Raw genomic sequence first — 15,581 nt, forward strand, 5'->3', positions numbered from 1 at the left:
CGCAGACTTCACACCTGGTAACACACAAACACTGGGGTCCCTTTCTCAGTTTCTTTTACAGATTCTAGGATCACTCGTTTTGTGATACATTGCATCCCCATGTCAACAGCAACATGAACTGGCCTACCACGCACAGGCCCAGGGGCCCAAGGGATCAGGGGGCCCTTAGGCCATAAAGCTGTGAAGGAATGGTTAACATATCTGTTGAAAAGTTTATTAAATGACTATAAAAGCCACATAATGAGAAAAGTAGATACTAAAGAATGAAAAAGATACAGCTATGAAAAAAGGAGACACTAAATGACAAAAACTGAGGAACGACCCCAAAGACTACAAAATGACTACAAAAATATGCCAAGCAACCAAAAGAGACAATTACAAAAAGATGCAATACAACAAAAAATACACAGAAAACAAGTAAAATGGGTGAAAAATGACTATGATGAGGATATAGCAACACATCATCAGTCTGTCACTTAGTAACCAGCATCTCTGACACTTGTGATAGTACCACACTTGTGATATTTGTGCTATCAGATAAAATTAGGGTATTGATACAACACTGCAGGGACTGTGACTCAGGATGCCTTCAAATAACACTCAGTACAGTAAGTCAGGTTTGCCTAGTAAGAGCATATCATATATGGCCTCAATAAAAAAAAAATAGGTCACCAGGAGAGAGCCCACACCATTATGTCTTTACTCTGATGTTACTCAGTGTTTTGGGACATTTTCATAAGACATTTATGTTGATTATGCTCACTCTGTTTCACAGAATATTAAAAGACTCTTAATATAATAAATATAATATAGCTGGATATAAACTCTCCAAACAATTCATTTCTTTTTTACTTGCCATTCATATATCAAATCAGGTGCCTTCATCAGAGAACAATACGGTGTAATTTAACCCGTACTGCAAGGCTGACATCTACTACGTCACTGTTTTGTGCCTGCTTGTTTAATTCAGAAAATAAAGCGTAGCTGTTTTTATTAAGATCAGTCACAAAGATAGTGAATGTGTAGTCAGACTGTTTTAGTGGCTGAGAACCTACATTGCAAAAATATCATCCAATCAGACTGACATAGGAAATAGAAGTCAGATCAAGTGGGAGAAAATCTCAACTGAACATTTCAATATTTTTACTAGATGGTGAATTTGCATTGCTTTTAAATTCAAACGTTAGTGACACATTCATCAAGTCATTCCTACAGTTTGATGTATATTTCAGTTATATTTTTACACAGTTTAGAAGTGCTACATTTCATACAGTTCTTGCCTATTATATATGGAATTAAACATGAGGGTTGTTATGTAACAAAACAGGGTAGTAATTATTGATAAATATGAACCAGACTGCAGCAAGAGGCTTCAGCAGATGGTGCTCTATTTATCAGGCATTTTTTCGTGGGCATGATTGTTTTTTTTTCCAGTTGCCTAAAGTGTAAACCAATCTACATTTTTAATTCTATAAAAGATGAAACATTGAACCCACCGCAGTTAGGTTTCTTTTTTCCATTATTAGTCTTTTGAAAACATGTTATAAAAATAATGTCACATTCTAGGAGATGCTTTTAGCCAACAAATCAAAGTTAAAAATTAGTGTTGAGAGAGAATGTCTTTGGGTAAAGTCCAGTCCTCAGGCATTTCCTGGAGTTATCTGCCCTCACATTCCATTTGTGATGTGGTTATCTGATATGTGAAGTTTTATATAGTGCTTTATGACCACTCATATGGATAGTTTATGTAAGTTCTAGTTTGTTTACACTGTACATTATTTTTCTGTATTCAAAGTTCTGAACTCATTTGTTTTATGATATTCTACAAATGTTCGGTTGCCGTCAGATTGTGGTAAAAAATTTGAACAGCGTCAATTATGGAACACACATCATCATTTCCTTTGACTGTGGAATTTAAGCTTTATTCCTTTATGTAAAACCAAAACAAATTTTACATCTGACAAGAAGAAGCTAATATATTTTAATAAAAATATGACCCTGAACATTCCATATTTTATAACTCCATGAGTTCATATGACTTCTGCCTACCAGCATGAACAACTATCTTTCCAAATATTATCCAACATGTCAAATTTTAGATGTGCTTTATGTGCACATAAAGATTGCAAGTGTGCATGTGTTTACCATTTCTAGCGTGCTGGGTCATCTCCTAGCAACTGTAAGTCTGAAAAGTCATATTTACACAACCTCGGTGGGCTTTCTCCCAGGGGTAACATGGCACGCTGCAACCAAGCCAGTGGTCGCTATAGAAACCCTTCAAACAACAGTCGATGAACAAGACAAACCAAATGGAAAGGGGGCAGGTGAAGAGCAAATGGAACAACTGACACCATGTCTCAGACTCAGTCCAGCCAGGCACAGCTAACAGCTAACAGCTAACAGCCTCCACACCTGGAGTTGTTCTTTGACGGTGAATATGTGTGATGTTTAAATGCTGCCAGTAGTTCCGGGTTGCAAGAACAGGCTTAATGATTAACCAGATGGAACATTGTGGGTGTGGTGTATGAATGTTAATACTTTGTAATAATTCTTTGTATATTACTTGTGTGGTGTAGAAGATAATTATTTAAGAATGTAATTATGTAAGAATGTTAACACTCTGTTATAATTTTTTTTAGTATATTACTTGTGTGGTGTAGAAGAGAATTATCTATGTAGAGATACTGCTTGCAAACCAATGATGGTCAGATGATGTCATGGGGTAGGACTAGATAAGTCTGACTTCTTCCTACTCCATTCAAGCATGTACTAGGTATAAGCAAATAGATAGTGGATTAGCATTTGTTGGATATGTGTAAAATTATGTATGTTGACATATCAACTGTCTTTACATGCTTGAAAGAATAAATCAAATCAAATCAAATCAAATCAAATGTTTAAATGCTGCCATCTTTTAAAGCTGCGAGATTGTTTTCACAGTTACTTGCAATAAATAAAACTATTAACCACCCATTTGTGTTGTTGCCTTCTAAACTTTTTCTATACCAAGAGTATGATGAGGTGTGTGATTTAATAATATCTGAGTGAGAACGTGAATTGCGATGGTTTGTGAAATGGTAGCTTAAGTGAAGTAATTGCAGAGCTGCAAAGTGCTGTAGTGCATAGTGACATCTTAATACATTGTTATGTGTTGTACTGTTGTTGCTGTGACTTGATGGTATGCAGTGGGACAGGAATGTATGTTTTGTGTTTCACATGCCTCGACCTGATCTCAGCCTTTCATCCCCACTATTTACCTTAGGGAGGGCGGTACTAGTAGTGGAAGAAGTGTACTCAGATTGTTTACTTAAGTAAAACTAGCACTACCCCAGTGTAAAAATACTTCATACTGTATCCAAATGTTACTTAAATAAAAGTACAAAAGTATCCAGAATAGCACATGTCACATTAATGCATAAAATAACATTAAATTATTGTGAACATCACATTTAATGCTTCAGCTGGTGCAGGTGGTGCCAGTTTTAACTACCTTATATACTTAGAATTTGAATTACTGCTTGGTAGCTTGCAAGTTTCCCACCAGGGATCAATAAAGTTGTATACTTATATTGTATTTTGTTGTAGTAATTCTGAAAAGTAACCGCATAAATCAAATAAATAGTGGAGGAAAAGTACAATATTTGCCTCTAAAATGTAATGAAGTCGAATTATGAAATAGCAGAAAATGAAATTATTCAAGTAAAGTACAGATACCTCAAAACTGTACTTAGGTAGAGTTTTGGAGTAAATGTACTGAATTACTTTCGCCCTGGTAGTGGGGTTTGGGAACCAGGCTACATGATGGGATGTGGCTATGTGGCTCTTTATTTAAAAAAAAAAGAAGAAAACTTACACCTTCATATACAAGTATATTCTTAATTGACTATGCAAGGATTAGTTTGACAAAATATTTCTAGTTTAAGGTTCAATGATGAAAAATTAAATAGCTAGTAAATGGACTGCAAGGTCAAAAACCTCAATACAAATTTTGGGTGCATCACAAAAACTTGTGCATACAATAACACAGTAAATAAAAAAATCTGTAACTGTAAAGAATATTTTTTAATTGAACTGTAACATGGTGCAATAGTTTGCAGCTGAATCACATTCTCTCCTGATGAACTGATCTTCTTACATTTTACAAAGTGAGTGCTACCATCTTGTGGCAGATAAAAGAACAGGATTTTAAATATTGGCTCCAAAAATAGGATAAACACCAAGAACAACTGATAGCTTGTGCCACTCAGCACTCCAAAGTGAAATAAAATTAAATGAAACCTAATTTTAAAACGAAATTAAATTTGAAAAAGTATAGAATAATTTATATATGCACTGTCCAAACTATGGAAACAAACAGTTAAACACCGAAAGCCTTATGTTGGATTCTTTTGTGGTGCAAAGCCATTGGTTTCTATAGCATCGCTGACAGCCAGTATATTGATTTATTAAGGACATAAAGACACAGTCTGTGGCCTCCCCACCTGTTGCCACCATCACATAAAGTGATAGGTCTTTTACAATAATACAGGACTAAGATTAGTTTAGTCCTATATCAGTAATGTTTGTAAATGTGGCCGTATCTTGGATACTGTGGACAACAATCCTCTAGCCACACATTCTATATTTTTAACACAAGTTGTGTTTTATTGACATTGTGAAGTATATTATTATGAAACGTTTGAAAAAAAAAAGACACATGTTCTCAGTTTAAAGTTATAAACTACCAGAACATTATAATGACAGATGCATGCAAAGAATTTTCCTCACAGTTTCATAAGCACAGACAGCACTGTGGGGCTGTACCACTGACTCTGTACTTCTGTCTGTGTTGCATTTTGTTGCCATGGTAACTGAGAGAGAGAGACCAATGACTCCTTCATTATGTGGTCTCCGTTGAAAAAGTATTATTTTCTCAAGGCCATTATGGAAATGCTCCTGTTGTACTTTGGTTGAAGACAAGCGTCCAGTTCCCAACACACAGCAGGAGGCGGCTGCAGGCACTTATACAAGCAGAAACACGTATTAATGCAGGCAGTTTTATTTATTTATTTATTTGCTCAAGCCCTTGGATATACAGTATGTCCCTGTGTATTCCTGATGACTAGTCACTTTATTCAAAGCACAAGAGGCTTCGACAGCACCTCTCCACATTAAGACACGTTTTGGAGCATATTTCTACAACAAACATATTTGCAAAACAAGTTTCATACTGTAGCTTTAACACCACTATAATAGGCTACATGTAATTCAGTCACATTCTTGGACAAAAAAAGATTTACACTTTATTATGTAAACATGACTAAAACGTCAATCTAATGCAACTAACCCCAAAATAACCCATACCTTCGGCATGATTATATTAAAAGTTGACTGGGCTTCTATATTACAGCCCCTAAAACGACCATGAAGTTCAGTTAACACCTCTCTAATAGAACTTTTTGGCATATTGCTATAGAGGCTAATGTCACAACTCCTTTTTATAAACACAGACTGTAATGTTTAAACTGGGCTGATTATCCCTGCGCCACATCTTTGATGAAAGCTTTTTTTTGGACAGATTTGCAAAGCGAGTCAGTTTTGTCGACAGCCACACATCTCTCACTGGCCTCTCCTTCTCTGCTGATTGTTTTCCTCCTGAGTGAACCTTTTCCTGGCGATGCTGGGCAGGTGAGCAGCAGCACAGACAGTTGTCAGCAGTGAGATGAAGTGCGTCGGTGTTGGTCCAGCCTTCTCCTCCTCCGTCGCAGCATCAGTAGTAGCATCGCAAGATGGTAGCAGCGCACACTTCTTCACATTCCTCGGAATCTACCGAGTGGATTATTTGTCTGGATAAGAGGTAATCCGTTTCAATTATTTCTTACCAAAGTAATTGTTTTAAGGCACTGCGCGAGCGACGGGGAACTGGATAATGACGGTATTTCACCAGAGCTTGGGCGTTGTGCTTCAGTAGCTGAATTAAAACACTGATATTGGCTTTTTAATTTCCCAGGAGAACGGACACTTCATTATTCAGAGCTTTAGTTAGAGCGTTCATCAAAGCGCCACCGTTCGTATCAGTGCGCAGCTTCACATCAGCGTTTGGCCGATGTTACCTGTTACTAAAGGTTTAAAATGTGAGTTTGCACAGCTGTAGCTCTGGGTAAACTAAATGGTCAGAGCTAAATCTTAGAACGATAATCAATGTGGACATGCGTTTGATGTGCTATTAAATGTTGGTTTGCACCAATCATCATTTACCTCAGGCTTTTTCAGTCTTTGAGTTGCTCTGCTTCGCGCACGGCAGGCTACACGCGCAGAACAGATTAACAAAACTAGACCCCAAATCAGCCAAAAGGAACAATACCAGTCGATGGTCTGGACAAACTTTCTCATTCAATTCAATGAGAACATGTGTCCAAACCTTTGAACAGAGTATCAAATACATCCCCTGGATATAGACTCTCTCACTCTCTCTCTCTCTCTCTCTCTCTCTCTCTCTCTCTCTCTTTCTAATAAGCATAAAATGAGCTTCACTGACTGGGATTCTACACATACACTGAGATACCACTTTATTTGGTACATTGTGTACAGGACAATCTAATCCAGTTCACCATAACAGGCTCTGCAGCTTTTGGGAACAGTATTTCAGAGACATGTTGATCAAGCTCTGATATAATTTCAGAGGTGGGTGCACTGCTGTCTTCAATCAAACTGTATGACTTCTATGTTTTTAATGCGCCACAGAACTACTTAATGTATGAGACCAAAATGAGCGTCAGTATACCATAAAAAATATTTTAAAAGTCACGTGGATGGCAGTGATCATGGTGGGGTGTACTAGTTTATCTTACAGCCTAGGCCTGCTCATAGAGAATTCAGCTTTGGACTAAATTCTGCCACAGATCACTGCAGCAGGACTACAGTATGCACAGGCAGCTGCAAGAACCTATATGACATGACCTGAGTTTGACCTTCAGAGCTATAATCATCATCAAACTTTATTTCTGACACATTATAGGTGCATACAGTAATAAAAGAAGAAATACAATAAATACAAAGACAATTCATACAATGTCAGAAAAAATTATAAACATTTGAGGTTATTTTATATCCATAAATACATTTACTTCAAATATCTATGAATCATCATGACTTTGTATCACCACTGACAGGTGCAGTGTTACACAACTGTAATGTGCATGTGTGTGTCATCACAGGGAAGAACAGCAATGATATGTGTATTAAATAATTCATTTTACCACAGGAATTTTTGACAACACTTAATAACATATAGGTTTTACACTTTGTAGACACACACAGACTAAAAATGATGGAGGATTAATATTGTATGTGTCAAACAGTGAAGGATGCTGGACATTTAGACACACGGGATGAAGGGGGAGAGAGCAAGGGACACGTCACAAAGAAAGGTCCAAAGTACAGCAGCTATAAAAGGCAAAATGACACAGCGTGCCAGATGTGTTTACACAGTAATATCCTCTGGTTAGTGCCATAACCACCTGCATCACTCAAATCAAATGGTTCAGGTATGACTCAACTCTTCCTAGCAAATACCATTTGTGCTTCACCTTAACATTCTGTTGCTAGTTTTCCAGGTGAACATAATCATTTAACGGATTATTTTGAATCAAATTAAGTTTTTTATCCTTTACAATTTGGGTAACTGACAGCAAATTGTTATTTCTTGGAATATCTTAATTAAGAATTGGATGGGGGTGGTGTTGTTGGGACAGTATTTTTAGATTTGAAGACAGCTTTTGATATGATGAATAATGAAATTTTATTGTCTAAATTGTTTGCCCTGGGCATTTCAAATGAAACTTTTGTTGGATAAAATCTTGTTTGAATAACTGTAATCAAAGGGTCTTTTTAAGAGACAGTTTGTCTGTTATTAATTACAATATTGGGATTCCCCAAACAAATGCGATGTCAGTTATCTCTGAGTGGTTGTGTACCTCCTCTTTGTATTTAAATACTAGTAAAACTGTCTTTATATATTTTTCTAGGAGCACTGACCCCATCAAGTCCAAGTCCAAGTTGACTTAGATTCAACTCTGACTTTTAGGAATCATATTAAGAGGGTTACTAAAATTGTTAAGCTTTTTATTCCTAATTTTAGACTTATTAGACCTTATTTATCATTACATGCATGCAAAACTGTATATGCATGCAGTGATTCTTTCACACTTGAGCTATTGTCTCTCAAGTTGGACCCAAACTGGAAATTCCATATTAAAACCAGTAGTCACTTTATAAACAAACACTTAAAACACTTTATACCAAACCTAATCATTACTATCATTGTCGTATCATTCAGAGATATCATCTTTTTAGTATCAAAGGTTTTAAGAAGTATGTGGATCTATGGTGGTTTAATTAGTCAGGGACTACAGTTTTAAATTAGTTGTCAACATAATCCCGCCACATTTACGTCAATATCGTTGTTGTTGGCATTGATCAATGTCCCATTTTCAAATAAACTCAAACTCAAATTTGGACTCTGTATCAGCACTTTTCAAAAGTTTTTATTTTTTACTTAGTCGGTTTCCAATTAGATAACGGTGGCTTCGGTTCTGAAACTCAGGCTCCCACACATCTCTCTCCTGCCTCCGTGTCCAACAGTTGATACTGTTTGGTTTCACTTTTTTTAAAGGGAGAACGTGGATTCAAAGGAGATGTAAGCTACAGTACAGCCACCCACATGTTACATCAGGGGTGCTGGAATTAGTGTAACAAATGTGGGGCGGTGTAATACAAGACACACAGCAATTAAAGAGACAAAACACACACTGACCCATCTGTGATGCTGTGAATGTGATCCGTGTTTTCTGTTACAATTTAGATCACTTAAATTGTTAGAGCTTAAAGTGATAAAAACAAAACAACATCAATAACAACAAACCCATCTCTATTTACTTTCATATTAAACTTAAAGCAACTTTGTGCTTATGTTCCTGATTTACTTTTGGATGGTCCACTAGCAAAAGTCAAGACTATGTCAGTCCTAATTTAAACCAAAGGATTAAAGAAAATACATTTTACTGCAAGAATAATATAAAATGTCATATGAGGTTGCTGGGTGGAGGGAAGTAAACAGCAACCAAGGTGGCATGTAAAACGTCCCTGTATGTATGTAGTATGGATGGAATCCCATGGCCAACAGTTTAACACCTGGGCTGCAAAAACCTGTTAATAAAAGCAACATGCCCCTAAACTGTAGATACTCCTTATAGCCTGTCTCCTCTCCTCCATTAGTTTCTATTGTCATCAACTTTCCCTCGTTTTGTTGCACAAAGTTTGTATTGACGACACCAACCTGGATTTTACTTGTATTGGATCAGACAGCAAATAAGGCGTATCGCACATCAGCAGACTCTGCAGCCTTATGTACATTTATTTAGGTAGTTACCTGTTCATTATCCTGTTCTTCTTTTTTCTCCAGACCAGCAGAACGCTCTGGGGAAGATGTTGACATAATCCTGGCACATCTGAAAAACGTGAAGGCCTTTGAGAGATTCCACCCCAATTTGCTGCAGCAGATTAGCTTGTGTGGATTCTATGAGTGCTTGGAGAAAGGCATCACCTGTAGGTCATACACAATCTGTCACACATCTACACACAAAATAGGTCATGAAAGTAAATCAAGAGTGCAGATACTTATTTTATTCCGTTTTTTTTTGTTAAACTTGTTTTTTTTTTTTTAAAGATGTGCTATGTTTTTGCAGTGTATCGGCAAGGAGACATTGGCACCAGTTGGTATGCTGTCCTCTCTGGGTCACTGGATGTTAAAGTGTCTGAGACATCAAGTTATCATGTATGACTCATTTCACAAACATTATACTCTATGATACCCTGCTTTAAAGTAAAAGATTAAAAAGGGGAGTTGCAGATGGAAATGGCTCATTCCTTCTTCTGTCTAGCCTATTCATATATCACATATAGCATATCAGACATACTCATGTTTATCCTTTTTTTAGATATATGATAATTTGGCATGCTAATTCTCTAGATTTGCACTTAAAACTTCAAAATCTCCTTCCGTATTTTTGTGAAGATTTGAATTATTTTATCAGGAAATGCCCTCTTGAAATTCATCACTCATGCAAAAGCATCCACAACCAAGCTTGTTTGGAGAGTGGGCTGCAAAGAACATTTTGCTTGTTAGATAGGTGGACATTGTTGAAGATTTTTATTACTACAGCTTCATGCACCTCACTTTCTCAGGGTGCTGATTGGAGTAATTTCTTTTCAGATTGGAGCGTATCCATCTATCTATCACAAGTGTTCAGGTGATTGCCTCTAACCTCTGAGAGGGATCTGATCAGTGCGGAGCACTGGTCCTTAAGTGCGAGGCACAAAAGCATTATTTATTTTTAGCAGAATAAGGACATGACAGTAGCATAGCACAGTGTTCTTGTCTAGCTGGATATTTTATCTTAATGGTCCATGTAGATCACCATCTCTGTTTCTGTTACAGGATGCTGTTACTATATGCACACTGGGGACTGGTACAGCGTTTGGAGAGTCGATCCTGGACAACACCCCCCGGCATTCCACCATTGTCACACGGGAACTCAGTGAGCTCCTACGTATTGAAAAAAGGGAGTTTAGGTCTCTGTGGGAGGTGAGTATGTCTATCTACTCCATCTGTGATTGTATCAACCTACAGAAATTGTCTAAGGATACACTTAAACTACATTTTCTGGAACGGATATAGTGTGGTACAAGATCTCTGAAACTCTGGTGAATTTTTTACTGACTCAAATAATGAAGAGAAAACACAAGTCAGCCAGATTATGAGCCTATAATGAATCCTATTTGTGGAAACACCCACCATGACACAATTTTATTATTTTTGCTTATTAAAAGAAAAACTAAAAAAAAACAAAACAATGTTAGGACAGTCAATTTCAGATACAAACCAGGTCCATTTCATCCAAAGGTATCATGGATTGATGAACATTGTGGTGTGGTCTATTTAGGAAGCTGTTTTAACCTGGCTCATATGCCATGACAAAAGATGGAGATACACCACTTAGACAGTCAAAGAAGCTGAATTTATTACCCAAAATTACATGAATAAATACAAAAAAGAATACAAACAGCATGAGGTGTGGTAGTCAGTAAAGTCTGAGGTGTAAGATGAGCATGGGAATAAGCACAGTGTGGGAGTGTCGTATGGTGCATTAACAAAAGAGAAAAAACCTGAGCAGGTCTAACACAGAAATATAACATACAGGGAGGAAGAGAGTTGAGTCACACGCTGACTGGGTTGGTAGCACCAGGCCCAGGTGCACCCAATTGGCACTAATGATCTTTCTGCCACAGCAACAACTAGATGACATCAGCTGTCAGAACACCGTCGAGCCTCTGACAGCAGAGGTCGCCACAAAATGTTGTTGAAATGTTGAATGTGAAAACTGTGACAAATTGAGCTGAGGACAAGCCAAAGTGTAGGCGGTGTGCAGTCAGCGTGTCTTGTGGATTCTTGGCCTCCTGCAGGAATAATATGAGCTTTCCACTTATTATACTTCTACCTTCTGCTCCAAAGTTTGTGTGAAAGTAGTCCATAAAAATATTGGTTTTATTGGTGTATAGAAAGTTCAATGTTTGACCACTAGATGGAAGTGCAGTGCTGAGGAGAAACAGATGACTTCATTGTATGGATAGTCTCTCAACACAAGTATAAGATAGACCCACTATTCATGTAAAATAACACAACACAGGTATAGCTTGGTGTGTCAAGGTAAACGTGAAATTTAACATACTGTCGTTGTAAGAGTATGTGACGAGATACTAAAGAGACACTGTGCTGTTTATGGGCAAACCCAAGTAGGTTGGTCCTTCTCAGAAATAATGCATCACTCCTCACTCCATCTCCTGCTCCTGTTGGCTGGTATGTGTGACGTTGTGTAGAAGCCGCTCGCCTCTCTCAGCTCACCCTCTGCACTGGGCTGGTTTCCTGAGGGAGAGACAGCCTGTTTCCTCTGGGACCTCAGGGCATAAACTGGTTAAATTATGGGCTCTGTGTCAGCACACTGGCCAGAAACAGTGTGGCCAGATACTTTACCGTGGCTGAATATGTGTTGAGGATCACGTGGAAGTACTACTTGGCTACACATTTCATGCACCTCTGCCCTGAGGGCGACCTCTTCAGTAAGGTTTGTTTCAGCTTAGATTTTATGGCTCCTGTGGCCCCCAGTTTGTTGTTGCTTGTTCTTAGATCTCTCTAGCTTTGGTTGTTTTGTGATGAATGACACACTGTGAACTGATTGTTTTTTGGTTCAACAGCAGCTGAGAAATTATTTCTAGTTATAGTAGGTGGCATCTTTTCCAACTCATCTGTTTATGAAACTAAATCAAACAGTACTGGAGAATGTTATTACCCAGAGTCTCATGTTGAAATCCCTCCTTGCTCAGAAATATATTTTGCTCATTGTTTCTTCTCTTGGATGACTGAGCTTCAATGTACAGAACGATGTATCATACTAGATGGCTGTTTTCATATTCACCTGCTGAGGGGCAAAATTTGATCTGTGCTCTGATTTTAAAGTGTATATGCACAAACATTATTATTATTTTTTTTTTTTTTACTTCACAACTAGTTTGGAACCAGCCGAGATCCAAGATGAAATATACACAAGTGTAACATGGAAATCTCAAACCTTAGTGGTTCATATGTTGAGAACGGACTTTGTAGTGAAGCAGGAAACATCATGTTTTTCATCATGTTCACAGTAGATCTTTAAGGGTTCCTTTTCAGATGCAGATGATTTACAGGTTCTCCAAATTAGATGTTTACTCTGTTTGCCCTCAGTAGTGTTTCCAGATGCAATTTAGCATCTGGAACAAGACAACCATGTTCAGCATTAGCATCAATCCTCTGTTGTTAGATGTGCTGACTTAGCTTTGTTTCACAAGTTGGTCAAGCAGCGACAGCTTTGCTAATTGTCAGATAATCATTACACTGGCTCCCAGTTGTTCTTAAAGCACTTTAGCCAGTGTGTATACACAGACACACACACACACACATATATGTGTGTGTGTTTGTGTCTGTATGTATATATATATATATAGCTATTTTATATAACTATATATAAAACAAATAGCTCATCATAGGGGCAAACTTTTATAGGTATATGTAGAGCACATGCTTCTATTGTGCTTCTATTTTTTATTTATAAAATGTTTTATTTTGCAATTATTTATTGTAAATAGTTTTATTCTGTAAACAATTTTAGCCTTGTTTGTTATTCTAAAATTGTTTTAAATTGTGCTATATAAATAAGTTTGACTTTGACATGCTTTGAAAAATACTATGCTACGAGTGCTTGTAGTTGCATGTATTCTGCATGTGTGTTCATATTTGGGGCAGGTCAGTTGGGTGCTGGGCTGCGAGCGTGTGAGAGTTATTGGTGTGACACTATCATCAGTCCATAGAAACAACCTGGTTTATTAGAAATCATACTGATTAGTATTATGTTTATTAATCAGGTGATCAAATGCAGATGACATGCTGTGAAAATATTGCTCACATCTACCGGGTTTTAATCAATGAGCATTTTATAAACAATCAGTAACTATTTTCTATCATTCATTTATAACATTTATTAGGACTGCCATTCGCATAAGCAGCCATGAAATGTGCTGATTAAGATGCTTGTGTGATTTATGTGTGAATGTGTTTAGTGTGATTTTTCATGAAAATGTGACACATTTTTGGTTTAAAGGCGAATGTTTGGGAGATATTATACATTTTGGAAACACTGTGGCTAATTTGTTCACTGGAAAATGCTCAGGGACTTTAATGCAGATGTCTTGTAGCTTTGATAAATAAAGTCAAAGATAAGACACCATCTGGTCTCTGTCCTTATGAGGAAGGAGGTTGATAGTACTGTGTATTCATTTTTTGTGGGTTGGATTGGGTGCAGAAAAGATAGAGGCTAACATTTACAAGTTTTAATAAATTCTGTAGTTAGATCTGTATGTTGATGAAAGCAGCAGGGACATTTTTACAATCATTTGTCATATTTATGATTATTGGTCTTATTGGTCTTCACATTCTGTGCAACTGACCAGACTTTAGGACCTGCTTTGGTGGTTATGCAGAAAAGGACTGACTACTATCAGTTTTGTACAGATTAATGATGGGTAGAAAGAGAGAGACAGAAAGAACAATATAGGGAGTGGGTTGTGGGGGTGGGGGTTGAGCATCCTGTGAGTTGAGTAATCATCTAGCAACTGCTGCTCAAAACAAATCAGCTGCTGACTGACACTCACCTGGGCTGTCAGCCTGGCACAGTCTGCTTGCTCTGCGCTGCAGAGTGGCATGTAGGCTGAGGTGACGAAGTTACTGGATCATGCCGGACTGCGCTGCATGCAACTATGTGACATTCTGAGAATCTCAGTATTGGCTGTACATGCTTGGAGTGCTTGTTAATGCCTGGATTAAGAGGTTGTGGAGGATCTCCCAGTCATTATATAACAGTAGTGCAGTAGGGATGCTGGCAGTATCTCTTGGTAATCTTTCTTAAACCTTTGAACTGCAATGCATTTGATTAATGAGAAATATGTAATAAGGTGCGGGGTAGGTAAAAAATATCTGCAGAATTGTTCTCACTGATGCTGCAGAATTATCTGGAAATTCAGATTTGTATTCAAAATCATTTAAATTTACCCTTTAAGTTCCAAATAAAAATATGAAAATGTCAAATTTATAATCTAATTATTAATGTGTGGGAGGAAATCTTACAGTGCAGAGGTAATGTGAAGCTCTTGGGAGGTTTGTCCCTTTAGTTTTTTTCCCCATGTGGCCTGAAGTGTGACTATATGAGTCCAGAATAGTTTGCACTATTACTTTATGTAATCTGGGGTGAAATATTGAAAATACAAGAGTGCATTCATGCATATGGGTGCTCGCAATGCAACAACTTGCTCAAACATGAAAGACTGTAGAAGAGCTTGAACTGAGGATGCACTGAGAGGACTTGGATAAAGTCTTCACTGATCTCTTGTCATGACTCAGATTAAGTAACTGTATCTGCTGGATGTGCACCAGATGGAGATTTGGTCTGTGTATTTAGATTTTTTCACTCTGTCTTTAACACTGTTTTTATGCACAAGGTGTATGAGGAAAAATGATTGCATTAGTACATGTGAGAGCACCTAAGTCAATACATGAGCACAAATGAACACAACTGTTGATTGAGCTTCATTGGTAGAATACAGAGTGACACATCTGCCATTGCTGACATTTCTGAACACTGTATGAAAACTGTGTGATGATGAATGCAGAATCAAACTCTTAAAATACTCAGATGACTCTGAGATATCTTTTTGTTTAAATTACAGCATTGTTTGGCTGGTAGACTTCAACAGTCTGAGCACTTATTGAATGGGACATTTTCAGTTTTGAATCATCATCACTTAAGATGCAATAAAACAATCGGGCCCTTTGATTAAAAACACAAAGGAACAAGAAAGGGTACAAGTCAACTAGCACTGTAAAGTTGAAAAGTTAGAAGCTCAAGGTGACAGGCTCAAGCTAAAGATTATGCTTTCTAGATTGGCATCTTAAATCA

At 37.4% G+C, this 15,581-nt stretch overlaps 1 protein-coding gene across 1 annotated transcript in view; it reads left to right on the forward strand.

The window, feature by feature from the left end:
- Window positions 1-5,093: 5,093 nt before the first annotated feature.
- Window positions 5,094-15,581, forward strand: part of rapgef4a (Rap guanine nucleotide exchange factor 4a) — a 28,700-nt gene continuing 18,212 nt past the window's right edge. The window contains exons 1-4 of the mRNA XM_020596414.1: window positions 5,094-5,836; window positions 9,443-9,585; window positions 9,726-9,814; window positions 10,478-10,624. Coding sequence (XP_020452070.1) covers window positions 5,769-5,836; window positions 9,443-9,585; window positions 9,726-9,814; window positions 10,478-10,624 — 447 coding nt within the window. The 5' untranslated portion in view covers window positions 5,094-5,768. The remainder of the gene's footprint in view (window positions 5,837-9,442; window positions 9,586-9,725; window positions 9,815-10,477; window positions 10,625-15,581) is intronic.

The sequence above is a fragment of the Monopterus albus genome, unplaced genomic scaffold (assembly GCF_001952655.1).
Source record: "Monopterus albus unplaced genomic scaffold, M_albus_1.0 scaffold30.1, whole genome shotgun sequence".
Lineage (NCBI taxonomy): Eukaryota > Metazoa > Chordata > Actinopteri > Synbranchiformes > Synbranchidae > Monopterus > Monopterus albus.